At 39.8% G+C, this 27,589-nt stretch overlaps 1 protein-coding gene across 3 annotated transcripts in view; it reads right to left on the reverse strand.

Moving 5' to 3' along the window:
• Positions 1–27,589, reverse strand: part of ptprt (protein tyrosine phosphatase receptor type T) — a 332,562-nt gene that overhangs the window by 12,055 nt on the left and 292,918 nt on the right. For 2 of the 3 annotated variants that reach the window (XM_085457270.1, XM_085457267.1), the window contains 6 exons: positions 14,178–14,254; positions 12,696–12,732; positions 12,162–12,259; positions 11,757–11,873; positions 5,711–5,865; positions 1,740–1,875 (listed from right to left, as the gene is read on the reverse strand). In XM_085457270.1, coding sequence (XP_085313396.1) covers positions 1,740–1,875; positions 5,711–5,865; positions 11,757–11,873; positions 12,162–12,259; positions 12,696–12,732; positions 14,178–14,254 — 620 coding nt within the window. The remainder of the gene's footprint in view (positions 1–1,739; positions 1,876–5,710; positions 5,866–11,756; positions 11,874–12,161; positions 12,260–12,695; positions 12,733–14,177; positions 14,255–27,589) is intronic. The other variant, XM_085457269.1, reaches the window with a different exon arrangement.

Consider the following 27,589-nt stretch of genomic DNA (forward strand, 5'->3'; position numbering starts at 1 on the left):
ATGCCAGTGACATGCACAGACACATTTGCGCGCAAAAACACATGTATACACACATGCACGTCACATACTCACTGAAACATTTACGCACACTCTTCTTTCCCCTGTGCCTTTTAAAAGATTAATTGCTTTGTGTTGTGTGGAGCAGGATTATAATAGCATCAAGCAGCTTCAACACTGACACAAATTGCTCCCACACATATTCAAAAGACAGGGCAGGATGCATTTAACTTGGTATCAAGAGGCATAAAAACACACGTGAATGTGCACAGACAGACACACATACACAAAACTAGCTTTTATACCACTGCTGTCATTTGAAAACACTCAACGTGATGCCCTAGGTAACTTTTCTGAACCTGGCACTTCTAAAACCCATTCAAAAGTCAATTTCATACTCTGAGCTTGAGCTGTCAGTCTGAAAATGAGGCTGTTTTTCTTTATTCCTGGAAAAGTTGACTTTTTGGATATGCAAGGTTTTCATCAGTAACACAAATGGAATGCAGAGGCGGAACGGATTAGGTCGGCTTAAGGTAGCTTTAGAAAAGAAATGAACGCTGCTGTTCCAAAATGGAATACCCAACATTTGAAAATGCAGACTCTTTAAAACGTTTGATAGTACTAAATTAGAACAAATTACGACACCATGTAAAGGATAGTAACCCAAGTACCCAGCTAGCAAAGACAGAACGTTTTAGGAAACATCATCCGTATTTTGGGAATACTGAACAGTGCTGATTTATGCTTGGCCACTTCAAATCTTAACTTGTTGTATAGTTGTGACTACCCTAGTACCAGACAATATACCAAATCTCTCCCGTGTCATCTGTTATAGAAATAATAAATTAATACAATCCATTTGACTGGGGTGTCACATCTCATCTCTGATATTCCTTACCAGCTATTGCATACACATATTGACACAAAACTCTCCTAAAATTGTCTATGTCTGAATTTGTGTTTGTTTGGGTGCATACCATATCTGTGTGAGTTTTTGTACTAGTTTTCATCTGATATTTAGGGAATGTTTAATGTTTAATGTTCAATATATAATAATCTAACTGCATTAAATCATAGATGACTGCTAGAAGTCCTGGGATACTCCATACTGTCTTACTTTTTGCGATGCTACATCTCAAACTTACAACTGCAGTCAAAATGACGTATGGTACTGAAAGGGAATAAACGTTAATGTTGTTTTTTCTTCAGTGCAATGTATCTAGATGCTTTGTTAATGTATCCAGTATGTGCTCATCAAAATTTGATGGAAAGCCTCTGTAGAACTCAAGTCAGTAATAATTACAATAGGTGCTGGTGATTTATTTTAACATGAACCAAAAATCTCCACACTTTATTTGAAAAATTAAAAATCCATAATGCATAACTTTTCATGATTGTCTAAGCCAGCAGCCTGCCGTACCTGAACACCCACTTGTTTTGACCAACTAGACTCAACATCATCTGTGTTTAGATATTATTTTGCCTATGCCCCAAAAGGTTGATTCTGTTCATGTGGACGTAGCATCTTCAATGTTTCGTCACTCATCCAAGTGACTTCTTCAGTCTCAGCTGACTGCAGGTTTCCCCAATCTTATAAACAGTACATTTGCACAATAACTGAAACCAGCGCACTGAATGAACAATGGGCTGTGAGGTCAGTTGCTTGATCATTAATATGCAAATTGTCATGGTCATTGATATTTTGCCTATGATTTATATCTATTTTCCATAATTACACTTACCTCTGTCTGAACCATGTTGACTCGTTGTGACCTTAGTTCTCGGATGCAGTTGAAAATGTCCACCACGCCTTCATTCTCCGCCATGTCTAACATGATGTCCACTGCAATGAAACAGCCTGTTCTCCCTGCACCGGCACTGGAGACAATCATAAACAAACATGATACTCTCAATCTAACAAAATTGTAATAATGAACAACTTAATTGTTTTATTCTTAACCTTTATTTATACAGATAGTCCCACTGAGACACAATGTCTCATTTACAACAGAGACCTGTTCATATCCTTCAGTAAGACCAATCACTTTTAACCCTTCAACACTGACATTTTGGGTAATGCAACTAACATACAGACTTATTTCTAATAATTTGTAGTGTTTTTCTTTTTCTTTTGTTTTTTTTAAACGATGCAGTCAGATCTCTGGGCAGCCATATTGCATAGGTATTTGTAGGAGCTTCCCTTTCACGGCACAAAAATTGGTGATGGGCTGTTACACACAGATTTATGCAGTGGAAAAGATGAATCCCGCACTCTGTCTGAGCTGTCTGGAGTCATCCAGAGAACGGCTTCCCAGTTTTACTGAGCACTCCCTGAGTGAGGTCAGAATCTGACTGAAGATTTTGCCCTTGTATCAGAGAATATCATTTTGTCTTCCTGCTTCTCTCCCTGGTCTGAATATCTCTTTTGTTTTGGCAGCGAAATGTATGCTAAAACGTAAGGTGTTAAAGTTATAAAGTGTTTCTGTGCTGTACGTTTGTGAAGTTAGCAGTCTCCCATCCCAGGCATCTCATTAGTCTTGATAGGTTGCTTTGATCATTTTTTTTTTTAAAGAAATGAGTCCATCTGTGTTTATAAATTGCTGCACTGATATTAATTCACCTGCACAACTTTCCGCTCCGCGTCAAAGTTCTTTTTTTTATTTTATTGCAGCATTATGCTAATTTTCTTTTCTCTGTAAATGTGTCCCTAAGAACACTGACAAACTGGGGGGGGGGGGAGTATCTTGTAGTTTAGTAAATACAACTGTTATCAAGTCAATTATAAAGACAAATGAAAAAAAATATGGCATGGTGGATTCATTTCTTTGCTAGATACAGTGACTTCACAGAGTCTAAGCTAAGCCACACCTGGGGTCTGTTCCAGCAGGTATAACACACTCAGAACCTCACCTTAAATTCTGAGTTCTCTCACCTCAAGATGGAAATTAGCATCAGCCAGGTAAAAAAAGCATATTTATATGTAGTAGTACAGGATGATATTAGTATGAGAAAGATCCATTTTCTTCCACTAATCCAATAGTGGAATAGGCTGGAGCCTATGCCTATATTAATTGTATATAATTGCCAGTAATTGTAATAAATTGATGTTTTAAACTCTTTTCAGAAGAAAAGTAAAATAAATAATAAAATAAATAAAAAATACTCTAAGTTGTTTCCAATGAATGAATACTCTGGGCTATTGTGTTCTTATCAGATCAGTAAATGCTCACTTAAATGGCTGATAAAATTAAAATTAGGTATCCTATATCTTATTACTATGTTTTAGAAATACACTGTGAAACCTCTGAGTTTTGTAACTCAGAAAAACCTATTAACTTTGCAATCTCAGCAATGTTAATGGAGTTTAGTATGAAGGCAGAGTCTTTCTCTATTGCTCTCTTTTACTTTCTAACTGACAAGCATAAGTATGTGGAGACTTTAGTAGCCCATGTCAGGTGTTGAGGCGACACATTCTGAACACCAATGCCTGGAGGGAAGATATGGACAGACAAGCAAACCAACAGATGGATGGACTGAAAGAGCGAGGGGAAGAGGGATGGAAAGGGAATGGTTGGACGAGTTTAGCGACTGGGAGTGATAGAAGTGGCCGTCACGGGGGAGATATCAAGGGAGGAAAGGAGGCACGGATGGAGGGATGTAGCGGAAACTGAGAGAATGAGGTGTAGAGGGAGGGGAAAAACCCATCTTTCAATTTACAATTCCGCTGACAGTTTTCAGAGACAGCTAAAAGAGAGAGAGCGAGAGAGCGTGCAAGAGAAGAAACAGAAAAGAAAGAAAGAGAGAGAGAGAGAGAGAGATAAGATGTGAGGGACGGAAAGATAGAAAGTTGAAGAGAGAAGAGGAGGGGGCGCCTCGGCAGATTACCTGTCAACCTCTGTGATTAATGTTGAGACCAGAATACTGCTGGGCCTCTATGTGTGTGTGCTTGTGCGTGTTTGAAAGCCTCATGACACAGGCCAATAGCATCAGAGTGCCCCCGGAAATTGGAAGTGACTGCCATAACTTCCTGCCTGTCTGTCCACATACTTTTACTGGCTGTCTTTTATGTGTCTGCTCGCCTCATTTGTCCATCCAGTTTTTTTTTTCATTCTCTGTTTGTGTGTCCAATTTTGTTCTTTGAGTGTGTGTCTCTTTTGACTTTTCCATTATTAATAATCCCAAGTGTTTTTTTAGTTGTAACACACATCTTTCCCAAACCTTAGACACGCTGATTTATAGTATTTGCTAAAAAGATGGGAACTTGAGTATATACAGATAAAGCAATATTCATGCATCAGTTTACTGTCTAATGGCTAATTTGGCAAGGGACTGCCAAGCAACCAGGTTTGCTGTTTGTTAGTGGGAAGCTCCAAAGACTTATCCAAATGGTTAGTTTTAGTTAACTGAACAAAAGCATCTTTCATTCCAGCAAAAAAAAAAAAAAATCTATATTGTACTCCACATACAATTTCTGGTTAAATTGTACCCATTCATCTCTGAATCACAATGGTGACTGTATAGGACTTTCTGTGTGGAGTCTGCATCTTCTGAGTTTCCTCCTGGTACTCCAGCTTGTTCCCACAGTCCAAAGACATGCATGTTTAGGTTAACTGGTCATTCTAAATTGGGCAGCTATGTGTGATAGCTAAAGTGCAAAGAATAAATCACTGTATGGATGCATGATTAAATGTGACTTGTAGTCTAAAGCACTCTGTGAGGTCTGCGAGATTAGAAAAAGTGCTATATAGTATGATGGTCCTTTGATTCCATTAAGCACTAACCATGGCAAGGTTAGTCATTTTATTCCCTTTGTGGGAATAAAACTCTAAAGCTATGTGTTGTATCAAGGTGGGCCATGAAATGAATAATTAAATTTCAATGCTTGAGACAAGATGAGGAATCTACTCAAAACCTTTTTTTCATAGCTTGTCAGAATGCTGACCTTTTAATGCCTGTGCCAGCTGAGCACCTGGCTCCAGAAGTGAACTGTTACATCCCATAAAGAACAGAACATTGAGGTTAAATATAGTATCACCATGGGGATCCTAATACTATCACTTTTTCCCCCTCCTACTCTTCATGGCGGTGTATGGGTGAAAGAAGATAGGAGATGAAATTCTTTTTTAACCTAAAACTTTTTATTCACTTTCTAAAAGTTAGCACTATTGATCTAAGCTACGGAAAAGAAAGGGTGACGTGTTTGAGAGATTACAACAGTAATCATACCTTGCCCTATTGTCTTAATTGACAAGGAAAAGGGGAACCCATAAAAAAGTTTTTTTTAAAAAGTACTGGAAGAAAAGCCTGTGGAAAGAACTGCTTCTTAGATTTAGGTTGAGATAAAGTCTTATATTTTGGGGCTTCTGACGAACTATCCAAACTGATTGTTTAGTCAGAAGCCTTTTAAAATGACTCATAAGACCACAAAAATAAAACATGGATATTTTCAGATCTGCCAAATCACAATTAGGCCAATGCTGTAAAACAATCCAAGGTTTATAAAGATGATTTTGTAACAGAAATACCAGTAGTCATTTGATCATTACTGTTTACCCAGAGCCTTCCCCTGTGATAAGCAAGAAATGTGAGCTATGCATCTGAATGGCTGTTTGTTTGTCCTTGTCTTGCCCGTGCAGCCACTGACCAGCAGCGCCAGGGAATTAAGTTTATCTTCAGTACAAAACCTCTGTGTCCTCTATGTAAGTACACTTACCTGCAGTGTACCACTATGGGTCCGGCATCTGGAGGGTTGAGGAACTTGACCTGTCGTATGAAGCCAAGCAGTCCTGTGGCGTAACACGGAACGCCGTGGTCGGGCCAGCTGGTGAAATGAAACTGACGGAGTTCACGGATCTCATGATGGCCCTTCTGAAAAACATGCACAGAGGGAGATGTTATGCTAAGTAGCATATTTCATAATGGCAGTTTCACGAAAAGAGTCTGTCTCTTCATGAAAAGTGTTGGCCATTTTGCCTCTTGATGATGACAAATGGCTGAATCTTACAAACTGTTTCATTGCTCTTTTGGGGAAGACTGACAAGAAGACATATCATGGTTCAGGACCCTAATTTACAGCAGGGATTTCAGGAATATGGGGGCCTTGATGCCTCTTCAGATGAAAAATAAATCAATCTCATCGTGGATGTCAAGATGGCACTTTGGGCCACTTCGGGGAATGAGAGGCAGGAAGACTTATTGTGGCTCATTTGCCTAATTTACAGGGGAGATTTGAGGAAACTGAAGGCCATCTCGCTCTACAAAAAGATTAATTGATTTCACAAATCTCATGATGGCCCTTTTGGGAAAGACTTGCAGGAAGAAATGCCACGGTTCAGTTCAGCTGCCCAATTTACAAGGAGATTTTGAATATCTAGCAATTATCCGACTGCTTGTTATTTATGAAGTGCTCAGCGATAACAGAAAACATTTAAATATGGAATGTGTTTTAATTAAACAACATTTGTTTCTGAGAAAAGTTTTGCTGCATGACAGACCAAATAAGTTTCAAATGTATAAACAAGATACCGTTGCTTATAAAAAGGATTAAGATAAAACATAATTTGGAAAATCCACTTCTTAGATATAAAGAGAAACAATCTGCTATATAAAAGTGTAGATTACAAAATAACAAAATGACAAAACATGTGTGTGACAGGATCCTGACATTTTCATGATGTGCTTCCCAGAAACACATAAGCTACAGAATATCTCCTCATCTTACAATTGGAGTATTAGGATGCTAACAATGACATATGATACTTAATAGATAGCAGTGAAGTCTCACATAACATTGCTTCCTTGAAACATGGACATACAGTCTCAGGACTGTGGTGTGCAGTAGGTTCATGCTTATCAGATAAAGAAACAGAATTACTTTAAGTCTGGATTCCCAGACAGGCTGCATTTGAGGGCTGGAAGTCAAAAAAATCTGTTATGACTCTATATATCGTCTCCAATATTGAGTTATGAAAGAAAACTGCGTATTAAGCAAAAAGTAAGGCCACATCCACAGAAGCCAATCCTATCCGAACAATTCGGAATAGCATTATACATTTTTCTCTTTTCCGCCCATTTCTTTTGAAATGTTATCATCTGATGACAAAGAACACATTGGAATCCTACAGTCAGGGGTTATTGGAAATGAAACCTTTGTGTCATTGTTACAGAGCCAACACGGCAATTCTTTCATCAATATGAATTCGAGTGAAAAGTTTTTTTGTTTTTTAATTTAGGAATATGATTCCAAGGAATCACACACCTTATACTAAAGCTTCAGGACTCCTCTGAAGGCATAATGTATTCTGACAGTGTATAACTTTGAAAGTGTATGCCACCTGCACGAGGCAATCAGAAGGCTAAGAGGGATCTTGCCTCAAGTTTCCTATTTTGAGGTCTGACCTGCATATCCTGGTGGTTCAACTGAATCTCTCCTCACTGGATATAGAAATGTATTTTTTAAATCCTTTCTTCAGCTTCCATCAGTTCAGTTTTTTTTCTATAATACTGCACTCTTCTGCTCTAATAATTCAAACCGATCGATTCTATTATATTATTCTAAACTAAACGGGGCTCAGTCACGTCCTCCCCAGTTCAGTTACTCTCTAAGAATAGAGTTGAAATGAAACTGCGTCTTCCATTCTGGCTCTGTAATATACAAGGTTGTATTGAATTATTTGTTGTGACAGACTATCTGATAATAACCCAAGAAGCACGGGTAACATAGGAAGTGGGGTTGGTGTTCAGAACCTGAGACTGAGTGGGAAAGAGCAGAGGTTAAGGAAGAGAGTAGGAAGTGGTGGGCTGAGGAAGGAGTGGGGAAAAATATGATGAAAAAAGGAGGAAGGAAAAGATCAAGGAGAGAAACATGGACACGCGACGTATGTGACAGAGACTTGAAGTGAGAAAGAAGGAAAAAAACTGAAGACCGCAAGGCGATTTGATAACTGGACTTTCCATTGATTTGCACTCCTGTGATGTTAAAATTACTTCTCTAAATCAATAGACAACAGTCCAACAGAGCTAGAGACACAGAGACAGGTAAAAGAAAACAAAAATAAAACACTGGTATTGAAATGTTGGAAATTGGTGATGAGGAACTCAGAACACTTTAAAAGCTCTCCCTATTCCTCTAACCCTCACTTGCAATAGATACATAAAAAATAAATGTTTTAATGGATTGAAATTATCCCTCATTTTCAAATGCGTTTTAAATCCAGTCTCAGTTTCACTGGTACTCACGTTACTTGTCTTAGCAAGTTTATACTTTGCAAATCCTCTGCTCTGTAAGAAACACATATATAAATCTGTGTGACAACATTTTAGAAAGGTTTATTTGACATCAACAATCCTTACATATCTTTTATTGTTAGAATTTGTTTTGGTGTCTGGAACAGCCTAGAATCACCGTAAGGGGGAGTTCATCCTGACACTGGAATTTGTTGTCCACAACAATCCCTTATGCTGTCATGTCCTCCTTATAATCACTTAAATATGAGTCCAGCACTTCAAACCCTCCATAGGAAATAAAAAAAAGAGACTGTATGTTTAGCCTCAAAAGTTGAGGTTAAATGTCATGGCGACATACCAGTACTGTGGAAATGTCTTGATTCAGCCATCATTTCTTTATATTTTGCTAGTATATAAGGAAAAACAGATTTAATATAATTCTAACAAGTTTGAGAGTCAGTATTCAGTATATCCACCGTTTTCTGAACTCGTTTAGGCATGCTTCTAATAATTTCTTGACGTAGTGTTCAGGAATAGTTTTCCAGTCTTCTTAAAGAACATTCCAAAGCTCTTCTTTGGATGTTGGCTGCTGTTTGTTCCATTCTCTGTCAAGATTATTCTGCGCTGATTCAATAATGTTGAGGTCTGGGAAGGCTAGTCTATGACTGATAATGTTTCATTATCTGTTCTTCTGTCCTGGTAAGCATTGACTGCATTGACTGTGTGTTTGGGATGGTTATCATGCTGAAATATGAAGCTGGTGCCAATCAGATGCTTTCCATATACTCTATTGTATAGAGTGATAGTATTGTATTCTAAATTAAAATCGGATACTTTATCAGATAATTCAGTTTTGATAAAATCTCCAACACAACTGGCTAAAACGCCTTGTCTTCCTTTGAATTTTTTAACTCAAGAAATGTTGTTGTAACAGGCTTGTAGTAAGAACAATATGTGTAGACACAGCACTGGCCTGAGAAAAGTCTAGAGAACTATTGCTCAAGACACTTTAAAAATGACAAGGTCTGATCCCTTGAAAGCAAAATTCAAGAAATAAGGAGTGACTTTTGTACAGTACTGTAACAACAAAATACCGGTGAGAAAAAAGTTCGAATTAAATTAATTACAAATACTGGGTTATTTTTCATGAAAAAAAACTTGGAAATTGATTAATGTTATACAGGATGGCAAATGATCAAAAAGTACCATAACTGATAGGGAAGAAATAAGAATGGATTTAATTTATTTGGCAGATTTGAAGTGCCGATCCGTTTTTCTCAGCTAAGCTACGCAGAAGCTGGAAAAAAACATTCTGGGCAAAATATTGATTGTCGAGAGCCACTTGAGAAGCATCTTCTCATTCATTTGAGGAAGAACACTTTGTTGTACTACTCCAACATGTCTGGACTGTGTTTAATCTCGCAGACCAGTACAAGCCCTTGCTACCCTTGATTTTTTTGTCAAACTGCTGTTTTCACTCTGAACGGCTGCTACACAGATGTCAACTGCCTACAATTCATTACACTGGACTATAGTTTCAGTTGAAAAATGACTCATATGTCCTGTCTGATATGTGTATGCTGGTCTTCAAAGCAATGTTTTGTCCTGTTGAGTTTGGCCTCTACTGTAGCCTTCAGTTTACTGCGGTCTCCTGACATGAGTGTCATTAATCATATTTTGGGTGTTAGCACATTGGCGAACAAGCCCTTGTTGGCTTGAAAAAACTAATAAAAAATAAATAAAATAAAATAAAAAATCGACGTGTGTACATACAGTACTATCTGTAGTACTCTTTCATTCCAGCTGCAGCTGTGACTACCTCTGGAAACTTTCTTGCTAACGTCAAGGCTGCACAGTTAAGAACAGAGACAGTAAAACTACTTTACAGTCCACTTCACTTATAGCAAAATTTTGAACTTCACATAAAACATCAACACATGAAATGAATGCTACTTAAGAAAGTTTTATACTCACATATGCTGCTTCTTTCTCTCACAGCTGCTATCATTCTGACATTCAAAGATGAGCTACCTTTTGTCATCCTGCATCTTTAGCTCTTTTTCTCTCCCACTCACACGCACACATTTGCACACATTTTCTTTTAGTCTTACTTAGTCACCCTCTATTCCTCAGTGCTCAGTTAATCTCTTTGGATGTGCCATTAATAAACCTTTTCATTAAGCTCTTATTCTCATTATTCACTGCAACTGAGGCTATTTAGTTGCTACACAGAACCCACATACCCTCTGTCTTGCTTTCTCTTTGTTTTTCACACTCACACACAGTGGAAAAAACCCACTGAATTTTAAAGATGGAGAATTTGAATTAGCAAGTGTCTGATGTGTGTTTGTAAGTATTTATGCATACTGTCAAACGACAGGCGTTTAGAGATCAGCTTTCCTTTGAATTTTAACGCGCACACGCACGCACTCAGAGGTGGTATGGATTAATGGCTTGCTAAATGAGCTGACAGCAAACACTTCAAGACTTGTCTTTATAAGCTGATTTTGCACGACTGAGGGGGGAAGGAAATAGAGGATAGAGGAAAAATGACACTGAGGTATAAAAAGAAGAAAAACGAATGGAAAACACACAAGAGTAGTCAGGAACATGTATTATAATGTGTAATAACTGTAGAAGATAGGTACCTATTCTAAAAAATAAATAGTATTAAAATGGTAACGGACCTAAAGATCAACCTCTGAGATCAAAGCAAGATTTGAGTGTTGTAAATACTTTCTATACTCAAACAAGCAAAAAGAGGTAGAAAGTAAAATGGAGGAGAAAAGGAAAAACAATGGAACAGGCAAACAGAGACTGAGAATAAAAAAACAAGACTGAAAGTCGCTCGAAAGATAAAGGATTTTGGATCACAGCCTGTGTCTTGTTGTAATGTGCATTTCTGCAGTTTTTGCATTCAGTGTGCAGAGCCCTGGAGAACAACATCACAACAATGAAACTACATTCGTCGATCATCTATTCTCCTCTCAAATCCCTCCTGCCTGATTACAAGTGCCAAGATTATGCTTTCAAGATTCCTCTTAAACAGTGAGAAGCAAACAAGTAACAGAGCTCACTCGCCATAAATCCCCAATCACATATTGGCTGTAATGGTAATCTAGGTCTGGGCTTTACAAAATATGGAAGCAATACAAGCTACGATAGGGTGTAAATACGCTGCTAGAGAGCATGAGTGGGTTCAAATCCCATCACAGGCCTTGTGGGGCAAAGAAAATTGGTGTGACATCATGACTCAATGTTAAAATGCAGGATAAATACTATGACAAAGACATCAACAGCTTTTGCCTTTTTCAGAGCAGGAAAGTTAAATCTTCATATTTCCAATTAAAGCTGCTGGTAGAACTGGTATTTGAAGTCCTGAATGTGGAATAATTCTCACTTTTTTAACAACTATTGTTTTCATTTTCACTACATTCTCAGTGGAATTGACCATGGCATACTTGATTCCTGAATTATAGAATAAAGAATTAAAAATATACTCTTTCCATTAAATATAAAGTTTACTTGTTTACCTTTTGAACAGTGAACGTCCGTATGACATATTCCGCCAGTGGTTCAGTCTCTATGAGGGTCACCTTGATGTCTCCGTACACCTCTGTCTCATCAGGCCAGTAACGAACACACTTCACCTGGAAAAGATCGTTTTTATTGTCATTGTGTTTTAAAATATGCCTTACGTGGTGTTGATTATCTCCCCATGAGCATCAAGAGGCAGAGATGATACTGATTAGAATTTACTAGACGGCATCGCAAAGTAATTCAGTAGTGTGACTGGAGGAAAACTAAAGCCCCAGGTAAAACAACAGCACATATAACTAGATCATACATATATACATATAGACACACACAGAGATATACATATACTTTATTTACTTCTAATACACACATTTTTGGAGCTGCTTGGATGATAAACTCACCCTTCCCACTTCCACAAGGTTTGTAACCATGACGATAGAGGCCGAATTCTCCTGCCACACCATTCTCCAGAAATCCCTCACCGTCTCTTGCATGGGCCCTGACAGACAAACACACAAACACACACAGTGTAAACATTTTGATACACATAAACAAGCATACAGACATAGGTGTGTAAATAAGCATATGTTCATTCCAATGCCACGTAAAAATGTCAGCACTGGTAGTACAGACTTGCACAAACACACCCATACAGACACACACATGTATTTGAACACCATCAATCCCAGATAGTAGTTTGGGGGTTTGAGGTAATGGGGTCTTAAATTTGTCAGGGGGGTTTTATACGGCAGTTTAGATTTAGGAGGTTGTGGTAATAGCCTTCCAGTCCAAGAGGACGACATTTACCAGGTGGGTCCTACACGCATACACACACACGCACACAAATAGGATCACATGCACACATTCGTATCTACACAAATGTGGAAGCACGCATTAGTGCTTCTCACACACACTTATCACGTCAGTTTAATTACCTTGTGTGGCGATGTAATGTCTGGGTCTATGGTACCCCTGCGAGACAGAAAAAAGGAAGCAATAAAAAAATATGTATCGCCACACTTTTGTCATATCCATTTTTCTCTTTATATTCTTTATTTTTCCTATCCAACATCTAAATTTCCTCTATTTTTAGCACATTGTTTTTCAAGAATTCTCATTCCTACTCACTATTTTTTCCAGGGAATCAGTCTTCACCCATCTCCCGCTATTTCGGCTGTTTTCCTTTTCACTCCCCAAAGTTAGATAAAGTGTTACATTTTGCATTTTTAACCAAAATATACTAAAACATTCCTGCCCTATTCTTTCATTCAGTTTTTCCCAATTGTGTTGCCTTTTCTTCACTTCATTTGTCCTCGTTGTTAGTCATCTTCTCATTCATTCATCATCTCTCACTCTCCTTCTCTGTCTTGTCTTCACGTTCAGTTTTTTCCATGTTTTATCCTTCATTTTTTCCCAGTCACTAAATTTTCCCTCTGTTGGATAAAAAGACACCGGTCTCCAACCAGCGATTATTTCTCTCTCTTGTCCCATCACGATTCCCTATAAGATGGATAACCTTGTTGAGATAAAAGCATTTATCATTTTCACTTTGCCATTAGAATCACTTTGTGAGCATGACGTTATCTTCACGGGGGGATGTGTTTTACTTTTTCAATTCTTTTCTTTTCTTCTTAAGAAACAATCTAGTCTGTGAGACTGATTGTGTACCAGATTTATTAAGACTACCATTACAACAGTAAGCTGTGAGCAGGAGATTAAATCAATAAGTGAAGCACAATACCTGCAGGGGAGAGAGGAAGGGAGTAAAAACGAACGATGGATGGATGGATAAGGAAAGGTAATAAGAGGGACACACAGTGGGAGGTGATGGAATGACTGATGTAATTAAAGGAGGAAAGGGTAAACAAGGAGGGGGGTATGTTTTCCCCCTTTTAATTTTTTTTATGTGCCCGTTGGTGAAGGAATGGAGTCCAAAGGGGGGAAAAAAACAACACTGATGGTTTTATCTGCTGTGGTAACCTTAACTAAGGACCTGATTCACTGGTACAAATTTAAAGCAATATTGTTTGTGTGCAGAGGCAGGTGTCTGCATCTGATTTGAAACTGAGAATATGACATCATCCATACTATTGACTGACTGACTGACATCCATACTATTTGATATTCAGGGCATCCATGCAGAAAGAGACTATTACAACCTGTGAGGACATGTCAGTGAAACTCACATAAAATAATAACTATTTGTGAGGCAAAGGGTGTGCTTTCCAAATTAGACGTCTCTCAAGTTTCAACCAAGTGATGTAAGCAGCTACCAACAGGAGCAAATACTACAGTTGGCATATGATGAAGTTGTAAATACAGTAGAGGGTTTCCTACACAAGACTCATTGTTTGGATCATCACTACAGTGTATGTGTGCATGTGTGTGTGTTCGAGTGTAGTTGTGTAAACACTCACGTCAATATAATTGGCATTGATGTAGTCAGAGTGGGGGTCTCCATCCAGCAACTGCAGTCGGACTCTGGTGTGATCGTCTGTGGGATCAGATAGCACAAAAATACAACAGGCCTAAAGTTACATTTACCCACAGATCGGAAAAACTAACTGACTGGAGGGGGAACTAGCTAACCAGGCCCAAGGTTATGAGTCCAAACAACAAATGTAAGTGCACTTTTCCTGCTGCTGTTGCCTGTTCTTTGTAATTGTTGATGGATCAAGTCCTGTCTCCTGTTAATAGTCAGCATTGGCATCTTTTACCTGAGTAGATAACCTTTAGTTAATCTTGACTAAGCAAGATAGTTAAAGTTAAAAAGTTAAATTGTGTCACCCAGAAACACCAAACATCCTCAGTTCCCTTGGTATAGTTTTATTTCGACACTTCATTTCAAATGTTTTTTCCCCCACTTTAGTTCATTTGGTCTCAGAGCAGTTCCATTCAGATGATCTGAATGGGTATGACAGAAGCAAACACATAAAAGTATTAAAGTAACATTTTGTGCATAACTCCCCAGTGCAGATTTATGACAAATATCATTTGCATAAGTCAGGATGATGGGACAAATTCTGTTTCCATTACTTGCTGCCTCTGTCAGCAAATGCTATTGCATTTACTACCAAATGACAAGCAACACAGATTTGTTTGTCTCACAGGCTTTTTCGGGTACTATGCAATGATTCCTTTTAGCTGTAAAAGCTGTTGAACAAATTGTTCAAATGAAATGTCTACTGTACCATTTGCAAACAGTGACATGTGATCACCGAATGAGAAAAAAAGATGGCTTTGGATTTCTCTTCTGCTTTGAAATAGTTGCTGGAATAGCAAAATCAAGAGAAATTGTGGACATAATCCAAAGCTAATAGTTCAAAGTGCAAGCAGCAACAGTACTTCTTCATAGTAATATGACCCAGTAGGCACCATTTGTCAATAAAAGCCGCAATCCGTCCTCTTTTTCTATAACCGCTTGGATTTTATCCACGACTGTCTGAAGATCGCTAATGGTAACAGTGGGATCCAGAGTCATTTCTTTGGCAATTTCTCACATGTAATGTGTGTAAGATACATCTTTGTTGCTCTCGCTGGGATGCATCTCCAGTGATGTTTCTGAAGTCATGAGATGTTTTGGGTTTTTCAACATCAGACGCCCTCGCACAGATCAATTTCCAACTTTCATCCCATCAGCAGCCACCCATGGATTAGTCCATGGGTGGCTGCTGATAGGACATTTTTATTTCCAATTCCTTACTATTAGCGTATCTGTTTTTGTGTCCCATGAGACTTATATCTCCTCTTCTCTCTCAGTCACGGTTGTTAGAATGGAACTTTGTTCTTCCTGCTTCTTTAGCATGTCAGCATCTCCTGTTTTCTGCAGGTATGTCCATTTTTTTGGACAATGACAGTAAGTGTCCAGAGATGGCACAGTTTTAAAAAGAGTTAAAATAAATCCAGGTAGAGAAGTATCACATATTCAAATAGCACAAGCACATATACAAACACAAGTTGTTACATCTCAAGGAGTTTATGAAGTTGAACACACCAGACCTATAAGTCCCAAAAACCTAATAATAATAAATAAAATTATAAATAAATAAATTGATAATCACAAGACTATTTTTACAATCTATAAGAATTTTAATATATCTTTGAATCTCAGATTATCTGTAATAATCATAACAGCAGAACCTCTCACCTCACTCACTGTTCACCCTCATTATCCATGTCACCATGATGAATTTTTTTTTCTTTTTCTTTTTGAGTGTCAATTATTTTGTTCTTGGCTGTATAATAGCTATCTATAGCATTGGGACACATATGAGTTATTAAGTGTAATGGGAGGCAGTGATTTTTTTTCTTTTTAAACTTAGTTGTAACATAGCAACAGCAGGTAATTGCAGATGATGGGGACAAATAAGAATGATTGCACTGCTTCTTGAAAGTTTTTAATTTTTTGAAAAAGAAAGAAAGAAAGCGAATACAGACTAAATGGAAAAGAGCAGGTCGGTAAATGTGAGATATTACAAAGAAAACAAGAAGACAAGAGCAGAAGAGAGGTAAAAATTATGTCACGTGTAGTTGGCAAGTATAAGATAAAGATAAATAACATAAGAGGCTAGGAGAAATGTGGAATGTTGTTACCTTTCAGTCTCTGAAATGGCATCTCATAAATATTTCTGTCATCCTGGTCATCATCCTAGTATAAAAGGACGCACATCTTTGGTTGTTGAGCAGCCTAGACCTCTGAACTGTGGTAGCAATTGAGAATGCTTGGGATGGAACAACGTAACAACGTAACAACTGAAACCATGAATTAAACTTCTAGTATTTCTGCAGGATTTATTTTTTACTCATTTTGAATTGAGTTGTTAATTCAAATTGTAAATTGTTAAACTGCTTCAGAAACAGAGCTTTTATGTTAGCAGATCTACTGTGTGGTTGATGACTCATGCATTCAATGGAAACCATTTTCTCTGGGTTTATAGAGTTGCATGGGAGCAATCATTATGTTAAAAAGGCGTTAACATTTTTTTTGTTTTGATGACTATCTTAGAATTGATGTGTGAATTTATTTCCATTCATAGCTGGCACAAAATGAGGCCTTCAGCGGAGTAAACATACTCAGAAGTAGGATAAAATTGCAGAGACCGTTAACTTTTTTTAACAAGCAAAATCATTTAGAACATACAGCATGTATTTGGATTTTCTATAATAAGGATGTTGCCAAGCAGCTGAACAATATCCTGGAAAGCATAAGAGTGTACTATTTATTTAGATGACGTTAAAGGTGATATGATTTTTTTTAACTACTTTTTATATTAAGAAGGTAACAAACACCATTTGTTGATAAAGACCATAAAATGGGTCCAAATCTTCAGTGAGAGCTAGGACATTTCTAGTGGTTCTGACAAAAGAAAAAAAAAAAAAACAGGAAAATAAAGATCCGTACATTTTTCTTAAATTCCTATTCAATTACAATTCGAATGAGCCAAACCCATCTCTGATTCGGCAAGTGGCCAATCTATTGCAGGTCAAACAGAGAGAGACAAGTTCTCAGAAACACTGCTTAACATACGTGTCCATGTCCAGGTTTGAGCCTACACCATCAAAGTTTTTAATATTTCATTGTTTCATTAATCATTGCTGTAAATAATTCTCTACAGTCTCCAAAATGTAAAAAATATGCAGTCTGTATGCTGAATTTGAGAAAAACGTTAATATTTCAGCAACTAAAATGTGTCATAGCTCATATCTATCACCTAACACCTTATTTTGTTTATTTTGTCACAGAGTAGAATAGAAAATTTGACATCACATGGACAGTCATTTTATATAATTTTTACATGGAACAAAATCATTCGATAATTTTAATGGTGATTCAAGGTTCAAGTACCAAAAAAAAAAAAACCCATCACAAATGGCCCATTGCAGAATGGTCACACAGCCTATTAAGTATGTGATTCATACTTAATAGGCTTTATTATAAGGCTCAAATGTGCAGATGAGCTATGTTACTCCAAGCACATTTTTTTGGTAAAACATCTCTCAAAAATGGTGCTTTTAATAGCCAGACCATGGTGTAGATGTATTTAGCTCAAGTTCTTAGCTCTCAAATGGAATCAGTTGCTGGCCAACCTTTACATCTGTGATAAGCTGTTTATCTGTAAGCTTAGTGCAGTCTCAGTAATGTTCAGAAGCTGAAACTTTGGAGTTTAAACCTTTCATGTAGACTCTTGCAGACATTTGTTTCAGTGCAGAAGAGTAAAAATGAAAATAAATGTAAGTATAAAAGCAAAGACATCTTTGACTGTACATGCTTTTGCTGATTTGTTATTTATTTTGTATTTTTTTTCCAGAAATTAGGGAGAAGAATGTGGGCTCGGCGTACGTAAACATTGCTTTAGACTGAGCCTGTTCATTGATTATATTGTACATTAGACTGTGAAGTTTATATGTACTATTTAGCCTGTGCGTATAACATGTGGTGACTGAACAACATAAACTTAATAAACTAAGTGACATCTTGTGTAAACATCTACAAAATGCTGCACTCGGGGTTATCCCAGAATTCTGTTGCATCTCTTGGCCAAATTACAGAACCAAGGGTTTCACGATCACTTAATATGAAAAGACGACTGCATAGAAAGGTCATGACCGTCAGTAGGGATTACCCCAGGACTGCATTAAAACAGCCAGTGCAAGTATGACAAGCCTCAACTGCAGACTATTCATCCACACGGTCAGGTGAGTTAAAGCACAGAATACAGTACAAATTCTTAGAATAACAACATATAACACCTTGATTATCACTTTTAGGATCATCTTGAGGAGAATTATTTGTATAACTGCTATCAGAGTAATGTTGCAGCTCTGGCTGGGCAGCAACAATGATGGCAGCATGACGCCACTCTGCTGGTACAAGATTCTGTCATCAGCTATCAGCGCACTCACACTCACGCTCTCAACTCTCTCACTCTCTCAGTCACTCAGTCAAACACACACATGTGCACACACAAAAATACACAGCATGTAAAAACAAACACAACAGCCGTCTGCCAGCCGTCTGCTCGTTCCCTCTCTGTCTTTTTCTTCCTTCTCTTCTCCGTCTTTTACTCCGTTTCTCATCTGCCTCTTCGATTTCTATTCCTTTTCTCTGCTGATCCTGTCCATTTCTGTCTACCTCCTCCTCTCCTCCCCCTCCATGGTCTTCTTTCAGCTACCTGTCTCTCCTCCCCCCCCCCTCTCTCTCTCATTCCCCATGCCATCTTGCTGCTTCAGGCAGCAGTAATTACGCAGGGCTAGTGTCAGAGGCTGTCATAACACAGAAGCCACTGATATGAGGCTGGAGGAAAGAAGGGAGGGGCCCTTCCCACTAGCCTGCACGGGGAGGGGAGCTTCTAATTGGGCTCAAATAGCAGGAGGTACTGGCTTGAAAACGCTACAGATGTGGACATGGGGCACAGGCTTGAAAAGGCTGATGGGGTGTGTATCATTGAGTGTATGAGTGAGTGAGTGGGAGAAAGAGAACTGTAGACATCTTTTTGTTAGTATGATATATACTGTGTGCGCATACATGCAGGAGCAACTGATTCTCAAAGCAAAAGAAAGTCTTTTGTTAGAACCAAGCCAACCTCAAATACACACTTCAATGATTACATTTGCAGGCACAGATATTACAGATATTTGTAGTTTTTTCTCTTTTCATTCACGTAAATGGTTTGCACAATTATAAAACCCATCAACTAGGCGAAGGAAGTCATTTTCACCCAACAACAACACATTTTATTAGATGAAATGCCCTGTTTATAATTTAGGCTTCGCTTCTTTACCAAATCTACATTAATTTCTATTATGCTAGCATAATAACCAACTAGTGGCTAATTTGCTATTGTTCTCAAATAAGAATGCCTCTATCACATAGCGATACTTTTGTGGGTGAACTCCAGATTTTGTAAGCAATTGACACCTCTAAGGCAGCACTTCTAGCATCAGACCAGACTGTGCTTTTCTGAAGAAGGAGGTAAAAGTTTTCAGACAGAAGGATGATGGTGTTAATGTACACTACTAGAATGACAGAAGCTTTAGATGCGCAAAATAAAATAATGAAATTGTGAAAAATATGTGAACTTTAACTGTAAAATTAAAACCTCACGCTCAGGCAACTCAGGCAATAAGAACCTAATACTAAATCCAGTATTATACAAAGTCTTAACCCCAATATAAAAATGTGTAGTTGATCAAGTCTTTGTAACTTACATCCAGATATGGATGGAGACATAAAATATAGAGAAGATATGTGCACTCAGCCTCATGTTGGTGTCTGTAGCACTGGAGTAACAACAAAGCCATCAGACACTGTGGTGTCCAAGGGCAAAGTGTCACGAACCCATTACTCATTAATGAGCTCCACTCTTCTGCTGAGTCGCCCTATCTTCATAACCTTGCAACTCCCCTCTCTACTTTCCTCTCTTCTCATCTTCTCTCTACTCTCTGCTTTTAGTTTGGTTCCATTCTCTGTCTCATTTCTGTCTTCTATTTTCAAAATCTTGCCATTATTCCAGCAGCCACTGCCAAAGTTTTGTTGGGGAGGACTTGTTAACTTGAGGGGGTAAGGAAAAGGCCAAACAATATAGACTTCTTGTTTTTTTTATCTCTAGCAAATTTACCAGGGCAGGAGAGACCTGTAATTTGGAGACATCAGATGGTATGCACTGCACATGAGGGCTGTACACAAATAAAATGAGCAGGAGCCACCAGCCCTAATGACTGCTATTGTACCACAGCAAACACAAGCAGCTGTTTTTTGCTCTCTTCTATAAATCAAAGGTCAAGATGCATTTTTTTTATTACTTACCACCAAAAGTAAGACCCATGAAATATACTGCAAATATCAGCAGGGGATAATCTATGAAGTCATTATTTTCCAGTTTCATGAATATATTGCCCTTTTATTGCTTTAAAAGGCCAGTGACCACCCTAAATTGTTCAGGCTTGATGAGGCAAAAAAAATTATTCAGGTTATATAAGGCCACCCACCACTGAAAACAGTACCTCTGCTTTGCATGGTCTAACCTGGAGCACATTTGGAAACTAGAATAAACACATATCAAGATCACACATCATCGCTTATGAAGATATTTTATTTAAACTTTCAAAGCTCTTTTGTGTTTTAAAACAGCAGCTCTCACAGATAACCCTGAGAACATTGCATTGTACAAAAGAATGGAACATTTGCTTCTGGTATTTGTATCCAATAAGTGAGTTTTTTATGTTTGTTTGTTTTTTACCTTCACTAACTCTGAAACAAGGCATCACACATAATTTGACCATGATATAATTTGGTTCAAAATTACAATTTAATTAAATGCCAATCAAAACGCACAATCTTGGACTGAATAGCTGTGTGATTAATTTGGGAAAATTAATTCAGTTAAAACAGATGAGACTCTTCTTTCTTGTGGGTTTGTTTTTGTTTTAAAGATAGGACAACATAGTAATTACTGAGTTATTCATATTGAACAAAACTTTATTCACCTCCGGCAGATATTACATTACGGTCATTTGAGCATATGAGTTAGTAAAAGCCTCTATACTGGCTCTTTAATATTCCAGTGTCTCTCCAGCTGCCTGAAGACAGCTAAAAAATATAAAAGATCTTGCTGTTTGAGAATAAAGAGCGTTACGCTTCAGTATGCCCATTAGGTTATATTTTTCAATGCTGGAGAGATAAAGTGGCACTATTACAGACAAGAAGCATGAAAGCATGGAAACTTATGCTACATTCCATAACCTCTTTATAAAAAATATCCCCTTTTCCCTTTGATTCTTCTACTTCCTGTAATTGCTTTACCTGTTTGACACTCAAATACTTAAAAGAGAATTAAAGAGAAGCCTTAAGATTATTTAGTGATATTACATTTTCATAAAAAGCAAATCAAACAAATGGTTTAAAACAAAGTCTAACACTTTAACACAACAAGTTACTTGTTAATTACACAGTTGAAAACAGGGAAACCTGTTAGGAATTATGTCCTCTTTAACATATTGAACTGAGAAAAATCCAAACATGCTCACAGTAGCAAGTTGAAACTGCTGAACAAGATGTTTTACTCTTCTGTCCTCTCCTTCCTTCCCTTCCCTTTCCTCTCTTCTCTTCCTCCTGCTCTTTTCAGTAGCTACTAAGCAGGGATTGTGTCTGTCACAGATATACTTAATCAGTTAACTCCCTATGGAGCTCAACTCACTCACGGAATACACTCCGCTGTCAGACCGGCTCAAGGCATTAGGGAATTTAATAGCATGTGTGATTGAGTGTAAGTGTGTATATGGGTTAGAGAGAGACTGAGCAGCTTCTAAGTGTGTGAACATCCGTCTCCCCTTTCTTCCTTAAATGTTCTATGTTCTGGTAAATTATTTTGGGATGTATCCTGACAGGTTTGTGCATGAGCATTTTGAAAAGCAAATTTCAATAGGCTTTTTTGTGCTTAAATTATGTATTTGTTCCACTGTCAGCAACTTATGCATGTGTGTACCTCAGCATGGATGGAAAAGTGTGTGAGTGTGTTGGGGGGTATTATAGTGTGTAATAGCCTATTAAGACCAGAGCTCCCTGCAGCTGATGTGTCAAACAACACAGAATGCTGTCGACTTACACAAATACACACAAACACAAGCCTTGAGATGCTGTTTCCAGCTGTTTGAAGGCTGTCAGGTGCAAAAAAGATAGAGGAGAGAACGATGGAGGAAGGAAAATCAGCTTTAAAGTTGGACATGGTTCAATAAAGAGTGATACAACAGATGATACGTCAGATGTGGAAGAAATATATCTTGCAACCATGTTGTCCATGGGAAACATAAAAATTGCACCAGTCAATAACGGTTTAGCTAGTTCAGTAAATAAGCTAGCAAGAAATCAAACACTGTATATTTTAATTTAGAGAATTTAGTATTTGGCAATTTCTTAAGTTCTGCATCTCTGCTATTAAAAATAAATAAATACATTTTAAAATTTAAGAACCATACCTGAAGATTTGATTCTCCAACTTCCCTTCAAGGCTGCTTTAAGATTGGCTGGTATGTTTAAACTGCTCCCTGAGAGTCATGTTTTCTGCAATGCATGCTGGATGTGTATACACACAAACACAGACAGACTCTTTTGCAAGTCTTCCTTCACTACATGCATGAATCTTCTCTGCGGTCGCCCTCTTTTCCTCATGCCTGGCATAGCTCTATGTCCAGTATATTCACGCTCTCTCCTCTGCATATACGCAAACAAGTCTCTCAAACATCATCTTGAAACCACTGAAACTGAATGGTGCCAATGATCCTGTTCATCCTGGTCACTCCCAATGAAAATCTTAACTTCTGCAACTTTTCCATCTCAAGCTCAGCCTACCATCTTTTTTGTAAGTGGCACCATCTCCAAGCCGTCCATCAGGTCTCACTACCATCTTCTAAACCTTCCCTTTTACTCTCATTGCTATCTTTCCATAACAAATCACCCCTGACACTCATTTCCACCCACTCCACCACCCCTGGCTCTTTTCATCACCTCTCTTTGTGTACTGTTCATCCCTTTGGACAATTGACCTAATTTAAACTCACCTTCACTACCTCTGCTCCTTGCATTTCCACCTTTCTCCTTCTCATTCCCACCCATTTATTCCGTGTTGCTTATACTTTCATTCCTCTTCTCTCCAATGCATACCTCCATCTTCTTCAGACTTCCACCTGCTCCTTACTCTTGTTATAGATTACAGTGTCATCTGCAAATATTGTCATCCACAGAGACTCCAGCCTGACCTCATCTGTCACCTTGCCCATCATCATGGCAAACAACAGGGGGATCTGATCAGAGCTGGTCCCTAATGTAATCCCATTCACACCTTAACCCATCTGTCATTCCGATCGATACCTGTAGTGCTTTCTCACTTTCTCAAGGCGTACTGCTGCTCACTAACTGTCACCTCTACCTACCTACAACTCTTTCTCATAGCTTCATGGTATGGCTAATCAACTACATCCCACCATAGTTACTGCAGCTCGGCACATGAGCCTTGTTCTTGAAAATTGCCACCAGTACACTTTTTTTCCATTCCTCAGGCATCCTCTCTCGAGTAAGAGATTGTGTTAAACAATCTGGTCAAAAAGCCAAATGCAGTCCCCCCCCCCTAGACATCTCTATACCTCCACAGCAATGTCATCTGGATCAACCACCGTTCCAGTCTTCATTCTTTTCTCAACTTCTCTCACGTTCTCCCTACTAATGCACCGCACTCCCTGAATCACTAACTTTCCTCCATCTGTCCTCTCATATTTTCTTCATTCATCAGATGCTCAAAGTACTCCATCTTCTCAGCATGCTCCCTTCACTTGTTAGCACATTTCCATTTCTGTCCTTAATCACTCTTATCTAGTGCACATCTCTCTGCCTTGCCAACTTTACAAGTCTGTTTCTCCTTCCTTGATATCTAGCCTTACAAAACACTGTAAGTCTTTTCCTTTGTGACCTCTCTCTTTGCTGAAAGCCTAGTTTCCATTTACTCAGACTACTTTTTTAATCTCCCCGACTATCCCGCGTTTTCTTTTCTAACATGTTCTTTTGAATACTTTCCTATATGGCCTCATTCCAACACCAAGTCTCTTCTCCTCTTCCCTCTGGCCAGATGATAACCAAACTTTTACTCAGCAGTACAGCTGTACTTTCCCAGTCATCTGGTAACTAACTCTTCCCTACCACCCACAGCCTGTCTCAACTCCTCCCTGAATCACCCATTTTCACCCAATGTTGTTCCTTCCTCTTCTGGTAGTAGCTTTGGCACTAATCAACAGCTACATAAGGCTTGTCAGCAGATTGAAACATGCCTGGTAGATGGCTCCACTGATTTTGGGCTTAATAAAAGCAGGTGGACCAACTGCCACCAACACCAGCACATGACATGGCACCCCAAATCAGCACAAAATGTAAAACTGTAACCTCACAGTAGATTTCAAACACCTTGGATTCTATGCCACTCCACTCATGCTCCAAACTCTAGGACATTGATTTCAAAAGAAAAAAAGAAATGCAAATTTTACCTTAATCTGAAAAGAGGACTTTGGACAACTGAATATTTCATTTTCTCCTTTGCCCAGGAAAGACACTTCTGATGTAGTCTCTGGTTCAGGTGTGACTTGATATTAGGAATGCAGCAGTTGTAGATTAATCCCTGAAGACATCAGTGTATCGTGGCTCTTGATGCACTGACACCAGCCTCTGTCCAATCCTTGTTTGATTCTCTCAAGTTCTTTAAAAAAAACAACTTTTCCTATAAACCTCTCAAGGCAGTGATCATCCCTGATGCTTGTACAGTTTTTCCTGCCACACTTTTCCATTCCAGTTCCAGTTCATTCCAGTTTAATATGCTTTGATACAACACTCACGCCACCCATTTAAACAATGACCCTCTGTGGAGGGTGCCAATGATCATCATCTGAACAGCTGTCAAGTCAGCAGTCTTCCCCATGATTATGGTTATGTGTGCTGAAGGAAACCAAGAGATAAATGGTATTTACAATTTTTGCTTAGCAAATTTACTAAAACCTGAAATGAAATATTTGATCATTTGTGGAACTGTTTTTATGATTTTCTATACACCATAAACGATCAACAATAAAGGTTTGAAATATTTCACTTTACAAGTAGTAAATATAGAAAATATGAAAGTTTACCAAGTTTAACAATTTTGTGAGATGCACTTGTATGGCTGTCTAGACAGCAGCACATCTCATTAAATCTGATTCATTCATCAACAATCAATTATCACACACTGTCAATGATCACAGCTCATCGTTGTTAGCTATCAACGAGTATCAAACTGCCAACCCCCTGACGTTTTGGAATGATGAAATATAATCACTCATAATCCTCCACCTTCTAATTAAAAATACAATCATTGGTGAAACCATTACTTCAGCATCTCTTTCCACTACCTGATGATTTTGGGGGATAAACAGCAATCATTAAAAATCGGCATCACATTTCTACATGTTTTGTGATTACCATGTCATTCTTACCCCCCACTGTGTCTGAAGAGGAACAATGATTAATAGCAATCATCTTCAACAGTGTCAATAATACTGCCGCTGGCATTAAAAATCAGACTAATTATTAACGTTATTTGTGCGCATCCCTCCTGGTGGGAGTTGCAAACCATTTCATTCTTTGGTAGCTCTGGGATAAGCTGAAGCTGGTTTTAAGTAGCACATTAACACCAGTGGTTAACACTGGCTACTGTAAAGAACTTTGTAAAGGACCGCACTCGTGGCTCAAAGAGTTGACAGTTCGTCTTGTAACCGGAAGGTTGCCGTTCGAGCCCCGGCTCGGACAGTCTCGGTCGTTGTGTCCTTGGGCAAGACACTTCACCTGCCGCCTACTGGTGTTGGCCAGAGGGGCCGATGGCGCGATATGGCAGCCTCGCTTCTGTCAGTCTGCCCCAGGGCAGCTGTGGCTACAACTGTAGCTGCCTCCACCAGTGTGTGAATGTGAGAGTGAATGAATAGTGGAATTGTAAAGCGCTTTGAGGGCCCCGAAAAGCGCTATATAAATGTGTGGCGGAGGCGTGGCCCCGGGCGCAGCTGCAGGGGAGGAGTGGAGCGGAAGGCTCATCAGGGCGGCGCTGCGAGGCCGGTAAGAACAGCTGATGTTGTTTATGGACTGATGATGGTCTCCCTCCGCTGTGTTTATAGTGAGACGAGGAGGAGCGGCCAGGAGAGAGATCAGCTGGGCTCGTGAGCTGTCAGACTGTGTGACTGAGTCAGCTGTCAAAACAACAAACACTTGAATAAATGTGGAAGTTGGCTGTACCTACCTGTGTGTGCGTGTGTCTGTGCCTGGTGTATTCCACAAGTGGTGCCGAAACCCAGGATAGTGCCGGTGGGGAAATGTCCGACCCACAGGCCGCGCCACCCGCCCAGCCTCTGCAATTCTTGGAGCAGATGCTGGCGGAGATGGCGACGATGAGCCGGGATCAGGCGGCCAACCAGCGTGCCCACCTGGCCGCGCTGCGGGAGCAGACGGACCGGCAGACGCAAGTTCTGGAGCGGCTGGTCGGGGCCGCTGCCACGCCGAAGCCCTCGCCACTGTCGGTGGCGGTGCCCCGGATGGGGGACGGGGACGACCCACAGGTTTTTTTGGAGACCTTCCGTGCCACGGCGGAGGCTTGCCAATGGCCGCGGGAGGAGTGGGCTCCGCGGCTGCTCCCCCTGCTGTCCGGGGAGGCACAAACAGCGGCCCTGAGTCTGTCTCCGGCGTCGAGGAGCAGCTTCGTGGACGTGAGCCGGGCGGTGGTGGACAGGCTAGGGCTCACCGCCGAAGACCACCGCCGGCGGTTCCGGGCCTGTCGGCTGGCTACAACGGACCGACCATTCGCCTGGGCCCGGCAGCTGCGCGACGCGGCGGTACGCTGGCTGCAACCGGGAACATCGGAGGGGGAGACGAAGCTGGTGGACAAGGTGGTGCTGGAGCAGTTCACGGAGGGATTGCCAGCGGAGACGGCGAGATGGGTCCGGTGCCACCGGCCCGCAAGCTTGGAGGTAGCGGTGACGCTGGCGGAGGACCACCTTGCCGCTGGAGCAGGGGAACCCGGGGACGCCGGACGGAGGCCGAACAAACAAGCCCCGGTGCCGGCCCCGAGGCGCCGTGTGCCGGCACCAGGGCAGGCAGAGCGGCTGCCGGCGCTGAGCCCCACTAACCCTTTCGCGGCGTTGGTGCCGTCCAGGGCAGCCGAGCCAAGTGGAGCCGCCCCCGAGCCACGGAGAGCAGCACAGACGCCGGGGCCGGAGTGTTGGAAGTGCGGGCAGCCGGGGCACCTGAGGAGGGATTGTCCGCTTATGGAAG

This window comes from Copadichromis virginalis, linkage group LG5 (assembly GCF_057382275.1).
Source record: "Copadichromis virginalis isolate Kocher_CV1m ecotype Utaka linkage group LG5, C_Virginalis_male_GT1.1, whole genome shotgun sequence".
In the NCBI taxonomy this organism is placed as follows: domain Eukaryota; kingdom Metazoa; phylum Chordata; class Actinopteri; order Cichliformes; family Cichlidae; genus Copadichromis; species Copadichromis virginalis.